The sequence below is a fragment of the Falco naumanni genome, chromosome 3 (assembly GCF_017639655.2).
Source record: "Falco naumanni isolate bFalNau1 chromosome 3, bFalNau1.pat, whole genome shotgun sequence".
NCBI classification, from domain to species: domain Eukaryota; kingdom Metazoa; phylum Chordata; class Aves; order Falconiformes; family Falconidae; genus Falco; species Falco naumanni.
The window spans coordinates 101700266-101721450 of NC_054056.1; the positions used below are offsets into that span (position 1 = coordinate 101700266).

The window sequence follows — 21185 nt, forward strand, 5'->3', positions numbered from 1 at the left end:
CTGATTTATCCTCATGAGCCTGCCTAATCACCCATATGTTATGTTGGTGGGGTTTTTTGCATTCCAGGTAACTCTCCTGAATTTTACTGTAGGAGGTTGCAGGTAATGCTGGTGGTACTTTCCCCTCTACCCATCAGTTGTAATTATATTAGAGGACCTTTTCTTCTTAAATTAAAATCTTACTGACCACAGTCTATATATACGAGGGCCTATTGCGGCACAGTCCTGCAGCGGGGCCATTCAAGGAGACTCTGATGGCAGAGATGTTAATTGTGAAAAGGAGACCAATGTGAAAGATTCAGGGTTTTACTTTGCTCGCTCAAGACAATTTTGAATGACTGAGATCTTGTGGCTTTGTGGCAGGTGGAGGGAGGTTAGTTTTAGTGGTGACAAAAACCCCATTCCAGGCCTGGCTCCATGGCTGGGGCTAATCAACACATCACCAGAGACTTTGATGCAGCAGCACCAATGTAAGTCTGTCAGGGGTCTGGCCTGGGGTCTTTCAAAAATTCAGGGCAAAACAAAACCAGAATTTTGTAATTTTTAATGGTTTGATTTCCTCTGTGATGCTGCATCTGCTGTCAAGTGACAACACTTACCCTAAGGAGCAGACAGGGAGGGATGAAGTCACTGGTAGATCATCACTATCCAGCTGGGTGGGCAAAATGAAAAAGCTCGTGGAGCTTTGTCAAGCTCCCCTCCTGGAAGGCTGCATTTGCCTTAACAGAATAAATGGTGGGGTTTTCAAGCACAGAAATCCATGCAGATTAAAAAAAAAAAAAACACAAGGAAAAAGCAGTGCAAAAGATGCTTTCAGCTGCAGCGTGTTTTCTGGGGTGAGCAATTCCTTCAGGTTTCTAGTGCAGGACTTCTCATGGGTTGAAGCACTTGGAATGGCTGAGCCTCTGTCAGCGTTTCTTAGTGGCGTCTGATACTACAGCCTTTCTTGACACAAAAAACCAGGCGAGCGTGGCAGCAGGGAGATGCACCGAGCACAGGAGGAAGGCTGCAGGTCTGCACATGGGGAACAGTGTCCCGATAGCAATACTGTTTAGTTTCAGAGATAATAACTAGTGATCAATGTAATGGCAGCACTGGCCTTTCAGAATTTATCTATCTCCACAGGGCTGATAATTGCTGTTTTATGAAAACAGCATTAGTCTCCTACTCTTTTGCACCGAACTAATGGCTCTGAGCATATTTTAATTCACTTCCTTTGCTGGAATAAGTTATTCGCTCCCTTTCATGTTGACTTGGTCTTTGGCACTCTCAACATAAATGATTTATTGACTAGAGATAAAGCATTCTTTTCCCTGAACTGTTCCTGCGACCCAGGCAAAAGCGGATGTGCCTGCTATTAATAAGGTGTTCGGCATAAAAAATGCAATAGACTTGATTGTCTGCACTCAATAGCCTTTCCGAGAACACAGTACCTGCCCCCATTCATAATAACAAAAATCTCTCCCACATGTTTATTTATATTAAAAAGTTTTCAGAAGAATACACTGGGATCCAGATAGCCGTTCAGGAGATGGTAGAACAATTTCATAAATATCCCTGAGGAAGCATGGCCTACTTCGGGAGAATAACAGTGATTAAAAAATCCAAACACGATGAATAGTTAAATACAAGCCAAAAAGTACAGTTATTTCCTTATGGCTCCAGCAGACAGTTACACACGTGAGAAGTGTCACGGGGCTCAGGGGAACTATGTTTGCAGTTATCCACATGCACAGGCTGGCTGTAGGCTGGAGACCCACACCGGCTTCAAAGGAGGTTTGTCCGATAGGCACCTACAGCAGACTTCTCACCGAGTCTAGCTACACAAGGGTCTGGACTTGATTTTCACATTTCTCAGGGCTTATAACACTGCTTTTCTAGGTCAGTCATAGCTAAAATCCTGGGAAGCTTTTAAAACAAACTGTTTTAACAGGAGAAGTGCACACATCTAAATTCATGCCCATATACTGGAAGATGTTCAAAACTAACATGGATACAAAAAAATGCTCCTAGTGGCTCTCTGCCTAACTCAACTTCTTCTTGTACGCCCTTTTAAGATAACACTCTCTGATAAACTCTTCTTTTATAATTCAAATTATTCCAGATTTTTTCACTGGGTAGTAAAATAAGACAATTCCTACTATAGAAGTATAGCATTCTCCTTCTTTTTAAAATAACTTACATCAAAGTGTGTGTGGGGTTAATTGCTGTACCAATGTGAAAATTGATGTCAGTTGCCAGAGCGCATTTTTAAAACCTGTAGCAGAAAGAGCTGTAAAATTTGCTGAAGCTTACAGTGGACCTGTGCCATCTGCATGGCCAGGTCTCTTGGTATCAGATTCCACCCTGCAATCCTAAGAAAATCTAAAAGTGCAAATGTTGCCATTGGCGAAGATTCTTATTTCTTAAGGAGAATTTTTACACCAACTAATTTAAAGTTAGGGACCAGGGTTTTCAGAAAGAGAATGCAGAAGCTTACTGCTTTGTAATTCTTGGGAGCTTCATTTCAGAACCCATGGAAAGACCCAAACCATTAGAAATCAGTAGCGACTTCTGAAAATCTTGGTCATCAGTAGAAATAATTTGCTTTTGGATAGAATACTGTAGAAGTGTCCAACATGCTGAATCTGAGATGGGTGGAGAGCTGAAACCTAAACCCATATCCATCTGAAAAAGAATTAAGCCCGAAAGATATTTATCTGTGTGTTGTATGGGCACCCTCGGTGGTTGACCTTCAATTCTATAGTAATGAACTGTATAATAGTTTTTTAAAAATCGTAACACAGGAGCTTCCTCTAAAAAGGTCCTTTTGACTTGATGTAGGTGTATGTTCTCTCACACACTGCATCTTCACACAGTATGGCATCTCACCCACAGTTTGGCTTATATGCTAACAGCGACTCTACAGTACCTGTCTATCAGGCTGGAGAGAGTAACTGTCTTTAAATACACGGAAAAAGCTACCTTTGATTTTAAAGAAAGAAGGAACAAAGAGGTAAGTCCCCCCCGGTATGTTGATGGCATCAGTTCATTATAAAGAGCATATCAAGAAGGTCCTGATGTGAGGGACAGACACTAATTCCACTGAGTCCCCATGGAAGAAACAGTACCACAGCCAGCTGTGATACAACCAGTGATGAGGCCAGCCATTCAGAGACTGAACAAAAAACAATGTTCAGGTTGAATGCAACAGTCTTGAGCCTGCTACTGTATGTTGAAAGGCTTATTGGAACCATTTGCTTATTCCCGGTTCCTACCAAAATACTTTTTTGGAAAGAAAGTGGAAAAAGTTAATGAAGAAGTCTGCCCTCTCCAAAGGGAGCGTCTTGCTCCTTAGAAGTATAGCCTTACACTTTACTTTGTTCAGACGGTTTGGTTTGGACTGTGATTCCCCAGCCCTGCCCAAAACATAAATGGTGCCCAGCATGAAGAACCTGAATTTTTCCAGTTTATTCTGGTTTTATCATAGACCGAACCCAGTGTCACACACATCTCTGAGAAAGGCTCTCTCCCTTGCCTCTCCCTTGCCGAGTAAGAAAACATATTGGCACACTAGAAACAAGAACCTTTGATATTTGGTGGATGAGAGGGATAGCAGACAGTGTCCTACAGTTCATTCAACCTACCCTGTTGTTGGCTACCTCTGTGACAGCTGTTCTCTAAGTCTCGATAAAAGAAGTCACATCTCTTCCACGTGCAAATCTATCTACACGATCTACTGTGAATCAGTGAAGGTATGCTTAGTAGTAGACTCCAGTTTGGATGCGGTCTCAGCCCAATACTGAAACGTATCCACAGTATTTTAAAAAAAGACCGTTATATATATATCTATATGGACTGTGCTAGTTCTGGGTGGAAAGCACATATGAAGTGCTGATATTGTTTAACAGAATGCCATTAGACTGCAAAACTAACATATACAAGACGTTTACATTCCTATTGGGGTGTAATATTGTGGACGTATCCACTGAGATTTGAGAATTGCTGTTTTTCCTAAAACATCATGCCATCTGCATACATAATAAAAGAGTCCAGTAGTTGCCATGCTAAAACAGGACTTCTAGTGAAGGGCATAGACAGTCCCCTAAAGGGAACTCAAAAGTTATGCACAGTGATGAAAACTGGAAGAAACTTTCCAGCTAAAGGTCTGTCAATGACCATTTTCAACAAATTAGCACTGGATATTATGCACCACTTTTTCACTCCACAGCAAACCAGGTCTTCCCAGAATGCATCATCTCGAGTGGGCTGATTTTACTTCAAGTTTGTCTTCAATCCTCCATGGTCACCTTCTGGCAGTGCCATTTATTATGGTTTTTTTTCACGAAGGAAAGTTTACTTTCATATCAAGTGGCAGGACAGCAGCTTTAGAGGCTGGAAATGTTTATGGAGAGCTCTCTGCCGGGGCTGTAAGAAACAAAACAGAAAACCAAAACCAGACAGTGAGTATAGAAGACAGCAAAGGATTTACCACATTTCAACTAACATAAAAAAGAAAAAAAGGTCAGGTTTGAGCTAAATAAATGTATTTCTGCTGTAAAGACAAACTACTCATAGAATATACATTGTGAACCTGATACTTTTAAAATCAATTTTACTCATCAACCAAAACTTCAGTGCTTAATTTACTCCTTAGATACAGTACAGACCAGCAATCATTTGTATGACTTAACAACTCCTACTTTACTTTTATTGCCTCATGGAAAAGTGGTGCTTACTCTTCCTCTAGTCTGAGTCCCAGAGAGCAGGCTCTTTTGTTGGGTTGGGCTTGGAGTAACCACTGAAGGCTTGATCGTCAAATGCTGGGAAGGCTCCACCAAATGCCAAAGTAGGAACTGATGTTCCCTCACCACTTCTGCTGGCCAGCATGGCAAGAGTTGGCCATTGCTGCGTAGCAGATGTGAAAACAGCTCACCCACCTCCTCCCCTGCTTCAGACCCCATAAGATAATTAGGAGGTTGCAGAGAGTTTCTCTTTCCCTACTAGAAGCAGTAAAGCACACCCAGTTTGGGTGGCTGCTACTCCTTGTCTGAAAGCCCTTGCAAAGCTGTAAGGTGATCACACCATAAAGGAGGAATACGTGGAGGTTACTTGGAACTTCTTCCCCCTCCACCCAAACTCTTCCTTGAGATGCACAGCAAACGGACAAGAAGGTAACAGACACAAGATGCAACAAGAGACATGACAGCTAAATATGAGGAAAAAAAAATTTCTCCCTGGTGAGGGTGGTCACATTTTGGTAGAAGTTACATGACCAGGCTGTGTGATGTCCACCTGCGGGGATATCCGCAACTCAACCGGACAAGGCCATGAACAACCTAACTTGTCCTTGCTTCAAGCACAGTTGAGCAGAAAGATCTCCAGAGGTCTCTTGCAACCTAAATTATTTTAACATTATGCATGTTGTGATGGGGATTTGCTCCAGAGATGAATGCCCGCGTGGGGCTGCTCACACTGAAGGGCAGTTTTTGTTCAGCATGTAGCCACAAAAATGCACGTAAGCCCGTCACAGGCTTACACTACCTCTGGAGCCAAGAAGCCATGCCGAGGCAAGTTCACCGTGTTATTTCAATGTGTTTGCACACAGCTTTGTTTATCACAGAGCCCTCACCCACCAACAGTTTTACCGACCAGACCTGTGACCAGGGCAGTGCTGGGATGGGACTCGTTGTGATGGGCTTTGCACCCTGTCCAGCTGATGTCCTGCTTCTTGCATGAATGTGTGTGTCTGTATGTGTGGGAAGAGCTGGACTGTCGGCTTTTTTGGGCCAGATTCCAAATTGTGAAGTTAATGGGATACTGATGCTGCCAAGGCAGCATTCGCATCAGCTGAAACTCAGGCTGGCAGTGGATTTCTGCTTTTCACCCCATCAAAATCATGCCTGGTGGGGTCTTCTCTGTGGGGTGCGGGCTGACTGGCTCTGCCAAGCTGTCAGTTTGCCCATATTTGCCTCCCCCAGCCCTGAACTCTTGTAGCAATGGACATGAAAGTCTGATCGAGTGGGGAAAGGATGGGATGTTAAATCAGTAGGTGCTGGAAGAACGCTGTATAAGATTAAAAAAACCCACCACAACCTGCCATGAGCACTTTACCCCTCAGTGTGAGTTGTCCTATGAAATAGAGGAAAAATAAAAAAAGTCTCCTTAACTATTTCCCTCCTTATGTAGGCATATTCATCTGATTACGGTGCTACTTTCGATTTCTGTTTTTACAGCTGCCTTGCTTTTATTCTCAACATTCTGTGGTGTGATGATCTCCCCACCACCTACCATCATCTACCACATGAGATACCCACATAAGCAGTGGCCTGAGAAAGATGCACATTTGGGACTCAGCAACTGTTTCATTCCGTGGAAGAACATGTGGGAATTTTTTGAGCCTTCAGTTGGTCTAGGCAGATAACTGACCACATCCCCTGGGACAGAAAAGCAAGCAATGGTGACATTAAGCAGGTCTGAAGATAAAGGGGACATCTAGGGCGGGAGGTTTTAAACTTGGAGAGAGGCAAACTGATACCTCACCTCAAAAGTGTTTGATTGCAGGTGAACTGGAGGATATCTCCCATCTGTGTAGCAGCCACAGAGACGGGCCTGCCTCACGAAGGAGAAATAGGACTTTTTTTGAGGTTAAATAGTTCATCTGCTGCAAAGAAGGGAAAATTTGAAAGGCTCTCCCAAGCAAGGGAAAATACCTTGCCTAGCCAACAGAGTTGCAGGACTACAATCAAATGGGTAAACTGGCTAATTATATCAGGTCTGGCCTCAGAACTGCACCCATGCTGAAACTCCCCTGACACCCACATTGTCTCAGCCACAGGCTCGTACTCGTGCTTCAGAAAAAAGCCTGTGAATGCGGAGAAATGGGGACTGATCCCACCCTGGGCTTTGTCCACACCGCAGAGGGAGCACAACCGCTTTGTGCCATGCAGGGCACCTAGCAGAGCCAGTCTGGACACAACCAGCAACACTGGCCAAGGAAACACTAGCAATTCTGTTTGGCTCTGCATTTAGAGCAAGCAAACTGAAGCCTTAGTGGTCATCTAGCCCATTCCTTCTCTTCTCACTTTGCCTTTTGAGGACAGCATTTTAGAAGCATTTATTCTTCCTCATTACCTATATAATTTTTGGTGCCCAGCTGCAGACTCCTCTAAGGACCCTGATTTTCTGACCGTATGTACCCAGCTCTTTTGGAAAATAAGATCTTTTTAAAAGGTATCACAAATAAGCAGTTGTCTTTGAAAACCTTGCCTGAGACTGTAAGTTCTTGGAACAAAGACCGCCCTTTGCAGGGGGTTTGTACGCTTACCAACACAACGGCATGCAGATCTAATCTCACATGACATTTTCAAGAAGCTGCTGTAGAAAGACAACATTAATGTCAAAGCCAGAGATGCATTTCATTTTTTGAGTACCTGTGCTGTGTGATTTTTTTTTTCTAACTGGGAAAGGGACATATTTTTCATTCATTTTAAACACGCTAATTCAGCTCAACCTAGCAGTATTACCCATTTGTCACATTTTCATAATTGAGGGTTTCCGATAAAGAAAACAAGCATTTATTATCTTTGCTAGGTTTCTTCTCCTGGAACTGATTTTATACTATATTTCTAAGGTTAGGACATTTCAGAAGTGATTATTATGAAAAGTGCCTATTTCCAATATACATCTACCAACCGTTCCTTGGGAGTCTGGTGAAAAACTGCATTCAGCCACATTTACTAGTTATTTTCCTGTGTCAGAAAGGCCACAGATATCTCACTTCACGCTTTTCATGCCACTTGAGGCATTATAATAAGCTGTACATTATTGCAGACTTGCTGCATCTTGCTACTTGCTAATTAGAAATATCACTACCTTTGAAGAATTTTGTACACCGACAAAAGGAAACGGCTGGCCACCCATTCCTACATTTACCCTTTTCTTTATTGCGCATTGAATTCTTATCACTGAGGTGTGAGAGCGTGACGTGTCTCTGTGAGGCTCATGGAAGTTAATGTAAAAACAAAACAACTGCTTGGGAAGCTGCTGATCCCGGTCAGTCACCACGGTGGAAGGTGGAAGGAGGATTAGCAGGGGCTGGGAAATGGTGCCACAGGGCAGCCTTGGCAGGGGCAGGAACCATTTGCCCCAGATCAGATGAGACTGAAATTGTACCAGAGTTTGGTTTCATTTTATCACAAAACCATCCCATTACTGTTCTGGGTGGAGAACAGCAGCAGTTCTCTTAACCTCTAGGTAAATGCAGCTATTGCTGCACATCCTTATTACCTAACAGGTCGCTGATAAACAAAGTCAACAGTGCCAGAGATCCAAGGTTACCTCAAACATCTGCACTCTTGGAGCTAGCTGGAACCAGCACGGAGGAGGTGGCAAAGCAACGCTCCTCAGCCTGCTCCGTCCACTTCCCAGTCACCTCCTCTGGTCAGAGCAGCCCCGGCTGGTGTAGGCAGCAAGTCAAACCTCAGGGCTGCACAGAGGCAACACCAGCTGCCTTGCTGCAAGTGTCACAGCCCGTGTTAAGCAGTGACACAATGATCAATGGACTGAACGCAATACTCAGCAGCCGAGAGAGAAAACAGAGATGTGGATGGGTTTTGATAAGACTGCCAATTTTGTTTTGATTCCCAACAAGTCGTGTCTTGGTCTGGCTCGCCAGATTCTCCCCTCATTACTAAGACCTGGTAGCTGATACGGAATTGAAGGTTATCTAATGTTGTTTGTCCAACGCAGTGCCAATGTGGCAGAAATATACTGAGGGGGAAAGGAAGGAAGTCTCTTCTTTCTTTTGATTTTTGATTTTGCTTGCCAAGCAGGAAATCAAGACTTTAGTTTTGGAGCAGCTTGACAGAAAAGGTGATCTATGAGTACAACATCTAAAGCGTCAAACACAGTAATCCTAATCCCAAGTGCTCAGCATTCATTAATGAGGCCATGAAAATAATCACAAAAGCTGAAAATACATGGAATTAAAAATAAATGTTGCTTTTCCTTCACCCCTATTTTTTTAGGATACAGCTAGGGCATATTTGCTATGAACTGTGAAACACAACCATGAAACAACATTTTTTGTTCAAATGATCAGGGAAAATGATGTATCAACACAAGACTCGCGGAGCAGAATCTTTAAAACAAACAGCAGCTGACATGTGAACTGCTATTTCTGCGAGGATGAATTCAGGGTTTCTTTTTTTTGAAACCACCACTTCTTCTGGACAACTTGCTCCTATAACCAACTACTCTTAATCCTCCTGGATATAGTTTTAATATCTGTTGATATCATCACCATATATACGCTACTGAACAAATATTCCCGTATGAAACCTGTGGAAGAGAATGACTTTCTAAGCAATAAACTCTTTGGCGTTATTTATGTACTGCCACACCGCTCACTCGGAGTGGCCTCAGGTCCACGCAAGGGCTTTGAGGCAGCAGCTGGCGTACAGCTTGCGCACAGCCTGCTCGGGCACGGTGCTGTGCGTGGCGCTGCCTGGCGCAGTGTGAAAGCCCTAATAAGACATCAGGAGTATATGGGTATGCGGGATCCTGGCTCGCTGGCAGATTCGCTGCCTGCATCAACGGCAAATCTTGTCTCCAGGAAGGCTTCAGGGTGGCCTTCAAAAGGTGGTTTAGACGGGACGCTCAGGCCTTCAAGACAGACGATGAACATTCAACAAGGTCGGGCAGATCCTTTCCCCTATATTCTGACTCAAGAGAAAACTCACATCTTGCCTGTAATGCTGGGCTCTGTAGCCGGCATCAGGCAATTCTGAGATGAAACATTTCTGGGAGAATGGATGTCATGGCAGATGCTCTCAGCAGGTAACCTTCTGAAAAGCCAATTAGTCAGAGGTTATCGCAGCTGCTCTGTGGAACACAGTTGGTTCACACAGAATGGGTTGGAAATGTAGTTGTCCAAAATGTGTTTCACTAAGCTATTCAATGCCCTCAAATACTCAGATTAGCCAAGAGTCTCTTCATGAGTCACACACAGCTCCAGCTTCCCTACCAAAGCAAAACTCTCAGCAACTCGACTAGGTTAAACAAAATAAGGACACACATTGATTCAAGGCATTTTGGTTCCTTGCCCCTTCCTTCAAAACTCAGAGTTCATGGTGGACAGCTCTCTAAGGGGCTTGAGCTCACACTACAGCCTTGTTCTGAAAAATATCTTAAAAGCCTTTTAGCATCTCCTGAGCTTGATTTTACAGTGTTAATCTGGAAACCTTAGAACAAAAACGTGTCCCAAGAAATTATGTCCTTTTTATGTCTGAGCCTAACCAGCATGTGAAAATTTCCCGAGCTTAAAAGTCTGGTTCAAAAATCAGCCAAAATACTGGGACAGACTCTTTTCTTTCAGTGTTCATTCCTCTCTTCTCAAGATGCTTCCTACACCCCAGCACCTACCTGCTGCTGCAAATATACAAAGAAAAAAGAAAAAAACACTTTTGCATTCAACAGATCACAATGATTTCCTTGAACTAACAAGCAGTTAAAATATTTTGAAAAAGTGCATGCAACCACTTCCTTAGTGTTTATAGCTTCTTTCAAAGACTTCTCTCGATCTGCTGCATGCTTACCCATCACTGTGAACAGTGAATTGGCTGTCCACCAGCATCTTCTCTAGAGACTCAAATTATAGCAAAGATTTAAAGGATTGTGATGCTAAGGAGTCTGATGGTCTCAGCTGAAAATGCGTATGAGATATTACTGACTTTATGCCTTATCACACGCATCTCTCACTGCCTGCCTGTAATCAGTTCTTGATCTCACAAGTCCTTGTGGGCTGCTCTGCAGGAAGTGAAAAAGGTTGTCACATATGAATAGTCTTCCACAGTCTGTGGCTCTAAATAGCCATCTGCACCACATCGTGAGCCTTTGCATATCCATTGCTCTCATCTCGAGAGGCTGGGTTTTAATATGAAGCACCAGGAATGGTGCAAACCCAGTGAAATTGGAAAAGGTGTAGCCTTAAGTGGTATCTCCAGCATGCACATAAGGTGCTTAACCACACGGTCCCTGGTGGCCTGCAGTGGGTTGGTGGCTGCTCTGATCTCAACACCTTGCATTTCTTCTGCAGATTCTGCGGGACACTTTTGAGCCTTCCCATTCAGAAGTGTGCAGCAGATTTGGGAATTAGTTCTGTCCATTGCATCTTCCTATCACTTGCTTTAGGATCTTCAGTGAAATATGCATTAAGTTAGGAAACATAATCACATGAAACCAAAGATTTCACTAGAAAAATTGAAGTTTTATAGCAAAAGGGTTTGGAAACTCTCTGGAGCTACAACTCCCTCACTGTTTATGCAGAGCTTATGCAGGATTAATAGGTGGAACAAACTGTCCACCTTTAGGGAGATATTCACTGTGAGGTTCTCTGCAATGAAAGCTTCCATTCTGTGAAATGATTAACCAAGTGAAAGGGGAAAATTATACCTACTGAAACCACCTAAAAGACTGCACGCATGCATTTACCACAAAACAAAACAAAAACACATCATGAAGCCTACAAAATCAGCCCACCCAGCCCACCCTCCCACCCCCCACCCCCCAATTAGTTGAACAAGGCACTTTAGGTTAGCCTTTTGAAGGAATTAATTAATACATCCCTTTTACCCGTATTACGACATTGCGTTATCACTGTGTTTTTCCCAGGACCCTTGCACTGCTCTGAGCACCAGACAGACAGAACACAGAGAAAGGGGATCTCAGTGCCACTCAGTACTTGCTTTATCCCTGGAGTTCAGCATGCGGCCCGCCACCTCATTTAATGCACAATGTCAAACCTCCACCTGGAAGATAACTGCTGCTATCCTCGTGGACACAGCATCCAACCATTTCACCAAAAAAAAGTGCCTCAATTCCAAAATCCATCAGTGACAAGACATGCCTTATTTTAGGGTTACTAGTTAGGCACAAAGAGAGCTACAAGGTTGCACTGGTGCTGTCTGTCCAGCTCCTGGCTCCAGCACCAAGAGCTTCAGGCTGTCAGAGCTATGTGGGGCTCCTGAGTTAGGTGAAAACCCTATGGAGGAGAGATGGGGGTTTGAGGAATCCTCTGGAATATGTACTCTGGGCCTGGAAGCTGCAGCTCCAGGGAGGGGTACAAGCAGGACTGTAAAGATGGCAAAGTCTGGCTTTGATCATCTATGCAGACTTCTCAATATGCTTTTTGATGATGCCCTCTCCTCATCTGCCCCAAAGTCTGATTTTATCTAGAAAATGCTGCTTATTGATTGCTGAACCATCAATGTTACAGTCCAGCATGGCCCTTCACAGCCAACTGGGTTGTCTAGGAAAAAAGCAGTCACCATTTTATCCTTATCAAACTGGCTGTGACCAGAACAAGGAACTCTTCCAGGCATTCTCATAAACGTCTACAGAAAAAGTATCATGGTGTATACACAACTACTGTTTTAAAAATCAAACCAAATCAAATCATAGGCCCCTGGTCGAATTATCCCAGCTGCAGGATGAAACTCACGGAGAGTGGTGCAGCGAGCGGAGGTCCTGTCTGAGGCACAGGTCCCTTCCACCTTGCAACTGATGCTGTGACCAGGCAGGCAGCAGAGTGCTTGACACTCTGCAAATCAAGCTTCATGCCTCTCTTTGGGCAGCTGGAAAACGAACTACAGAGATCAAAATGAGTTACCACCTTTGAAGAGCTCCCTAGGTGATTATTAAGACTGTATCTTGATGTATATCCACCAGAGACCCTAGCTAACAGTAATGCTGCCTCTGCAGAAGACCTTAATAATGAAGGATGGGCTGGTTGTATCAAAGAGGTTCTTAAGTCAGGCATGAAGTCCAAGGCCTGAAATTATGTGGGCTATCTCGACCACAGAGCCAAGCAAAGAAGTCATTCATGAAAACATGACAGGTATGAAACAAAGAATATCTAGCTAGTGCTCAGAAGGCATGAGATGTTCAGTCATTCAGGGGGGGTTTTTTTGGAGTAATAATTAGCTCAGCAGAGGAACTCTCTGATCGGTTGCAAATTCTGCTTTGCCCCTTTCCTATTATCTTAGTTTGGAGGCTCTCCAAAGCACCTGCGTATTTTCCTGTCTCTTTTTGCATTACACACATTTTCCTGAAAATAGGATTGCACAGAAATGTATACAAATGGTTTCAGACCACAGTGGCTGTTCAGTGCTGTGGAGATGATGTGGCAGTCAGTTGCTGCGATCCCAAGTGAAATGTTGTGTGATGTCCCCCTTCACCCAAACCAAGTGGATTCTATGCTTTCTTTGCTCAGACTCCATGGACTCCAACAGCAACCTCTAATGTGTCGCAGGTGGGTCCTGTGGGGCAGATTACAGGACCTGCTGGAGTCCTCCACACCGCCCCAGCTGCCTGCAGAACCAGTCTTCCTTCCGAGGGAAGCCCATACCTAGGAAGAAGGTACACTCCCCATCCTCATCCTCACACACAGTCATCACTGACCAGCTGGGCATCCAGCGCTCAGGGCTGGGACATGTTCTCAGGTGCCGCAGTGGAGGCATACCCAGTGTAAATCAAGGATGGGACCAATGTACTTAGTGGCAGAAAATAATTCAATACCAGGTAGAAACTGACCTTTAAAAGTCAGACAGAAGGGCATTGCCACACTTTAAACAGAGAGGTTTGGGGCTAATGACATATTGGGAAAAATACATTAATCTATCATTTGGATTCTTTGCTTGCAGAACATACCAGTATGGACTGATGGATGCAAGAAAGTGAAATATGCAGCCCAGCAGCAACTCAGTGGTTAAGGTGAAGGCCTCATCTGCCATATCACAAACCGCTAGACTTGCCTTTGCTGTCTAGTGAAATAAATACATAATTGTTCTGCATGAAGTGGAACAGCATAAAAAAAAGATATATAGCCTACCTCCTTCCCAGCTGGAAGCTTATCTTTAAGGTTAGAGATGTAAATAAATAAGCTTGCATGTACTTCTGAGATGATTCAGTTGAACTTCTACAGGTAGCTTGATTAAAGTTAGCTGGGTATTTCCACGCAGAACTGCAGACTGCAACCCCAGACAAATGCAAATCACAGACAGAATTGGAACAGGAGAATCCACCCCTGCCTGGGCTGAGCTATGAGAATATCTCATTGCTCGTATCTCCCTCCACAGAGTACAGCTCGCTTGGCTCTGAAGTTTACATGGTGGTTGCACAGACAAACTTATTTCACCCATCCTAGACAGGCAGGCAGCCTACAGTGGTCATCTGGGCTTCTTAACCAACCGTGGAGAAATACAGAGCCCTTAGAAGGGTGACCCACCTTCTTACTTGTCATATTGGATAAAAAACTCTTTGCCAGCTTCCTCTCGTCACTGATTATCAAGAAAGCTGAATGACGAGCTCAGAGTAGATCTCTAGCAATTAAATGGCAAACAAGAGGTGACAGGAACTGAAACTTTACGCCTTATTTGATTGCTACAAATTCCAATTAGCATGTGAAATGTAGGTACCACAATGTTTAGGATTAGCATGTTTAATGCTTACATTTCTACTGATATCAAGAATGATATAGATTCCAGTGAGGGATAAGACCTCTAAATTCCTTTGAGGCTTTGGATATTGGAATTTGGCAAGGGAATTACACACTAAATAATCTTCTTAGAAATTCATACACACAACTGAGATAATGAGTGGCTTCCTGCAAACAATCCACAAAGTACTAAATTTTTTTAGAGGAATTATTTATTTAGCACTATTGGTATCATTTTGCAGCTGGATAATTTATTGTGTCCATGCTGCCAAACGGTTTCCATTTGCCACTGATTTGCTTTTAATTTCCACTTGCAGTATACAAATAAATGGACATCACAGTCAAGGAATTCACATGGGTAAGTAAAATAAGAGTAAACAAAAATAATGCTTTGTTTATTATTAAACACCTTTCATATTTCAGCTATGTAGGCAATTAGGTTGGTAGGAATTTGTAACTGGAGAAGTTCTACCATTTTATCTCAGGCCAAAGAGTTTATTGCAATTCATGCGCAGACAAACTTCTGTGCTTCAAAAATCAGGGGAAAATATCTAATGGGATGTGGTATTTCTCTTCCAGTGCCAGAAAAGTATGGATCCCAATTAAATTTTTGCTTCAAGGAAGGAAGGAAGGAAGAATTTCTGCCACTGGAGCATGAAACAGATTTTGGCTAGAAAGAAGATGGACAAGATTTTCAAAAAAACCCAAGTGATTTGCACACCAAAGTCTCATAAGAAGTCAACAAGACTTTGATTTCCAAGTTACCTGTGAAAATTTCCTCTGATGATTTCTACAAGTCTTTTAATAATTAGCCTAAACAAGTGCTGACACATCATTCAAAAGCAGATGTGGGGCTGCAACAAGTTCTGGTAACCCCTCAAGACATTTCTAAAGCCTCACCCACAAAAGATTTGAAACTTCTGGCATGTCCATATGTCTGAAATCTTCAGTCTGCATCATGCATTTGTCTATTCAGAATAATTAAGGGTATGCTTCCATGAACACATTACTGCCAGGTAACTGGCGTCTGGATTTACAGCAGAACAGATGCTCTACTCTAACTGTCCATGTGTGTGCCCTTACCATGGTAAACACAAGGCAGCTCGGTGCACGGTCATTGAAGAAGAGCATGCAACACATGTTCAGCATTCACACTCAATCTTCCAGTTGACTCACTGTAACTTGCTCAGGGAGCCACATCATCAGGTTTATTTTACAAGCCCGGCCACTATCACAGACTGCCCAAGAATAAACACATGCAGAACATCTTTTGCTAAGCCATTTTTTGCCCTCTTCACTGTCACCTCCAACCCACCCTTCAAGGATTCTGTATTTGGTGCTCATCCCTGCTTAGGCTGCACCAGGCTGGGTGCATCATGAAGAAATGGATGCTGGCAGTGGTTAGCTAGGAGGTTAGCCAGGCAGATCTGTGCCCTAGGTTCCTGGAGAGGCTCTGTTTAAACGCTGTACTGATAAAATGCCTAAATGGAAAAAAACCCTAAGCTATGACATTGCAGAGACTGCAAAACTAAACGGCAGCCTTGTCAGAAAAGCAGTGTGAGATGTTCAGGAACTGCCACTTAGTTTGCCCCACTAATGAAGGGTTTTTCCTCTGGAAGAGTCCCAGATTTCAGGATTCTGGAGTTTGGCCCCAACGGGTGTGGGAACTGAGAGTGCTATAAATGTGTTAAATACCCACTTCTTAATGACACTGTCATTCACCTCCTACTTTCAATTCTGAGATTACAAAGAGAAATGATCTCACCTCGCTAGGGTGTAACAACATGCTGCTACAGCTCAGGCCTCCCCATTTTTTCCAGCTTCCTCTGGTTAGAGGCTCCCAGGAGATTAATGTATCTGTGGCCCTAATGGAGCATCCCAGAGACATCTCTGTGATCACCGGAGCATCGCCCGCCAACAACAACTTTTGTCTCTAACCTCTTGGCCCAGATTCCAGATGAGAAATTAATTATAATGTCTCAGGAAATTACATCTTCTGATAGAGTTTTTCTTCAATGTTTCTTCACTGAAGGTGTTTCTTCAATGCACATGGATATTGTTCATTGCTATTACCCAGATCAGGCCACTCCTGTAGGCACTTCTACATCCACTGCTATAAATCCACCCCAGGTTTTCATTTTGCAGATACTAATGGGTTATGAAGAAAGAAAAAAAAAAAAGCTTTTAAAAAAAGTCTTTTTGCTTCTGATTCAAAGCCTCAAGAAGTTAACCAGCAAACAAACTGTGATATCTCTCTTGAACTGGGGAGCCCCAAACTGGGCACAGAACTCCAGGTGCTTCCTCACCACAGCGCTGAGTAGAGCAGGAGGATCACCTCCCTCGACCTGCTGGCCACACTTCTCCTAATGCACCCCACGATGCCACTGGCCTTCTTGGCCCCAAGGGCACCCTGCTGGCTTATGGGCAACCTGCTGCCCACCAGCACTTCCAGGTCCTTCTCTGCAGAGCTGCCTGTGCTGGTGTGTGGGGTTGTCCCTCCCCAGGTGCAGGACCCTACACTTGCCTTTGCTGAACTTCATGAGGTTCCTCCCTCCCAGCTCAACCCTCCAGCCCGTCCAGGTCTGGCTGAATGGCAGCGCAGCCTCTGGTGTGTCACCCACTCCTCCCAGTTTTGTATCGTCACCAAACTTGCTGAGGGTACGCTCTGTCCCTCCTTCCAGGTTGTTGATGAATATTTTGAACAGGACTGGACCCAGCACGGACCACTGGGGAACACCACGAGCTACAGGCCTCCAGCCAGGCTCTGTGCTGCTGATCACAACCCTCTGAGCTCTGCCATTCAGCCAGTTCTCAGTCCACCTCACTCTCCGCTCCTCTAGTCCATGCTTCCTGAGTTTACATATGAGGATTTTATGGGAGAGAGTGTCAAAAGCGTTGGTGAGGTCAAGGTAGACAACATCTGCTGCTCTCCCCTCATCTACCCAGCCAGTCATTCCATCATAGAAGCTATCAGGTTGGTCAGGCATGATTTCCTCTTGGAGAAGCCACGCTGACTGCTCCTGATAACCTTCTTTTTCTCCACATGCTTTGAGATGACCTCCAGGATGAGCTGTTCCATCACCTTGCCAGAGATGGAGGTGAGGCTGACCAGCCTGTAATTTCCTGGGTCCTCCTTCCTGCCCTTTCTGAAGACTGGACTGACAATGCCTTTCCTCCAGTCCTCAGGCACCTTTCCTGTTCTCCATGACAGATGATGAAAGCGGCTTAGCAAGAACATCTGCCAGCTCCCTCAGCACTCGGGAGTGCATCCCACCGGGGCCCATGGATTTGTGGGTGTAGGTTTGCTTAAGTGATCTCTTATCCTGATCCTTCTCGACTGAAGGGAAATCTTCCTTTCTCCAGACTTTCTCGCTTGCTCCAGGTCCTGGGATTTGTGATGGCTTGGAGGTAAAGACTGAAGCAAAGAAGGCATTCAGTTACTCTGCCTTCTTTGTGTCCTTTGTCACCAGGACAGCAAGCCCACACTTCCCCTAGTCATCCTTTTCTAGCTGATGTACTTGGGGAAGCTCTTGTTGTATTTGATATTCCTCACCAGATTCAGTTGCAAATGGACCTTAGCCTTGCTGCATCACTGAATGTTCTCACAAGGTTCCTATATTCCTCCCAAGTGGCCTGTCCCCTTTTCCACATTCTGTGAACTTTGTTCTTCTCTTTGAGGTTTACCAGAAGCTCCTTGCTCATCCATCAGGCCTCCTGCCCCCTTTGCTTGATTTCTTACTCAGGGTGGCACGGATCTTGAGCTTGGAGGAAGTGATGCTTGAATATCAGCCAGCTCTCTTGGACTTCACTACTTTCTAGAGCCCTACCCCCTGGGATTCCTCCAAGCAAGTCCACAAAGAGGCCAAAAGTAGCTCTCCTGAAGTCCAGAGTTGCAATCCTACTTATTGCCCTTCTTCCACGCAGGATCCTAATTCCATCTCATGGTCATTGCAGCCAAGGCTGCCCCCAGCCTTCACATCCCCAACCTGTCCTTTGTTAGTACAAGGTCCAGCAGCACACCTCACCTTGTTGGTTCCTCCACCACCTGCGTCACATAGTTATCATGGATGCTCTGCAGGAACCTCCTGGACTGCGTGTGCCTAGCTGAGTTGTCTTTCCAGCAGGTATCAAGGTGTTTGAAGTCCCCCATGATAACCAGGGCTTGTGATCGTGAGGCTACCTCCAACTGTCTGTAGAAGCCCTCACTGACTTCCACCTCCTGATCAGGTGGCCTGTAGTAAGCACCCACAACAGCTTGAAACCAATTCATTTCCCAGATCTGCTTTAAAGCTCCACCACAGCTAGAGTGGTCCTGGCAGGGAGCGGGGAGGAATGGTCATGGGCAGCAGCAGGAGCCTCTTCAGCCAGCTCCACAACTGAGGTATTCATAATGTAGAGTCATATCTTGTGTCTCCCTGAATGCTGACTATGGTCTCCCAAAGAACATTGATGCTTAACTCGATTTAGAAAGGCAATAAAGAATGAAGCCAGCAGCCTGCAAATGGATAGACTGTGCTGCAGATAACAGGCACAGCTAATTCTGGTTTTAAATAACAATAGGGACAGCAGACCCACTGGCAACAGCCAGAGCATTTCTTCAAATTATGCATTCTCCAACTTTTCTTTTGCTACTGGAGGGCCCAACTCTGCAAACTATTTTTAGTAGTGTTACTTTGTCAGTGCCCAGCCATGAATCAGGGTCCCACTGTGCTATTCAAACACTTAACTAAAGGCTGGTTTCTGCCCAAAGACTTTGAAATCCAACTTACAAAAATCCCATAGGTTTAAATGGCAGAAAGAACTACATTAACAGTACTCTTTTATTGTCTTTTATTACTTACTTTACTAAATATTATTTACTTCATTTGTGGCAACCAAGAACAGAATGATGAAAAAAAATGTTTCCAAGCGAAAGACTGGAAGAACTCTGCAGTAATGCTGGTGAAATAAGAAAGCATTTCAATGAAAGAAACTATAAGCATTGAACAGCCCAAAATGGCTTCTGCAGAGCCACAGCGGTATTATATGCAAATATATAATTTAGTTGTTTTTATGTAAGCTGACTATTTTGTAATCAGAGAAGCAGGGATTAGACAAATGGGGTATATGCCTTTTGTAAAGAAACTACATGGGAAAAATATGCACTGCAGTTATAGTCCTGCTATTTCAATTCAGATACTCAATAAACACATTGTCAGCTAACAGCGAATTACTCAGTTTCATTAATGATACTGATCTGGAGTTAAAGCAGAAGATACAGAAATGGAAGTCTATGTACGTACACGATCTTTTAAAACAAATTTTAATGAACGGTGATTATCTTGCTTTTACCGAGCGCTGTTCATCCAAGCGTAATTTACAAACCAACTGCACAATCGCATACTCATTTACCCATGAACAAAGGAGTTCATCGTGTCTATCAGTAGACAGACATCACCTCTGATATGACAACGAGGTGCTCATAAGCGTGCACAACACTTTTAAAACACTTTGCACAATAAATGCAAAATATAGGCTGGTTCTGTGTCTAGAATCTAGACAGGCTGTGTGTCCACAATAACTAGCTAAAATGAGAGACATACATATCTCACAAAATCTATCAATCGTGACTACATATATAAAATAATCACAAGTGATTATGACTAAATACCTACATTCTGCAGATCCAGCAACTCATCCATACCACCATGCTGAGATATCATTTGCAACGACCTTTAAAGAAAATGACCCCTATTCCCAGAGAGCAGACTGCCTGCAGGACAAGTGTCTAGGATACGAGCTCATGATTGAGTGGCTAATATCTTTACACAACTGCAGTTCACCTGATCTAACATGAAAAACGGTTTTGAGACCACATTTTTTGCCCCGTCTTTCGAGATTCTGCTTCCAAAACCTTTGTAGCAGCCTCTAAGAGGTTTCTGGAAAGCTTGATAACCTTCTCCATTAAAGCCAAAGTGAAGACACAGCATTTTGTGCTTCTCACAGCCAAAGCTTAATTGGATCTCTCCAAATGGTCTTTAAAATCTCTGGTAAGGATTTGGATCCATTCTGAAACCACACTGAGTCATCTACCAAAGACCAGGACAAAAGTACCACTGAAGGAGACAGCAGCTAATTGCTTAAAATACCCATTCCCCATCACACCACAGGAGCTACTTACATTATATAGCACATTCATCCCAAAATCTACCTACCACGCTTGGTATTTTCGGGCTGCTGTACCAGCAAAGGTCTTTCAAATGAAAGCGTGCCCCAGATTCATCCAACTATTTTTAGATACCTACTGCTGTTACCTATATTACATCTGCAGACTGTCTACACAGCCAGCGCAGAGCCAGTCACCTGCCTCCCGTCCCCAGCCCCAGACCTGATCGCTCCCGGGAGATCCTTGCTGCTGGCTACAGCGGGAACACAGGGAAGCCTGGGAGGTACCTGCAGGTAGATGGGACCTCAACATTTGGTTTAGTAACACAACAGCAAGGTTTTCATTGATAGGTCAGCTGGAAGGGACCTACAGTGATCATATAGTCCAGCTGCCCAACCTGTCCAGCTGTTAACCTCAGCTAACAAGTGAGAAAATGAACCATGAGTGGTGCTGCATCTAATGGGGGGGGGGGGGGGGGGGAGCAACAAAACTATTTTAGTTAAGCATGGCTGAACGCATGGATCTGAATACACACAGGGAACAGATTTTTTTTTAGTAAGGCGG

At 44.0% G+C, this 21185-nt stretch overlaps 1 protein-coding gene across 2 annotated transcripts in view; it reads right to left on the minus strand.

The window, feature by feature from the left end:
• Nucleotides 1-1458: 1458 nt before the first annotated feature.
• Nucleotides 1459-21185, minus strand: part of SAMD12 (sterile alpha motif domain containing 12) — a 174098-nt gene continuing 154371 nt past the window's right edge. For both annotated transcript variants that reach the window (XM_040586127.1, XM_040586126.1), the window contains one exon: nt 1459-4407. In XM_040586127.1, coding sequence (XP_040442061.1) covers nt 4385-4407 — 23 coding nt within the window. In that variant the 3' untranslated portion in view covers nt 1459-4384. The remainder of the gene's footprint in view (nt 4408-21185) is intronic.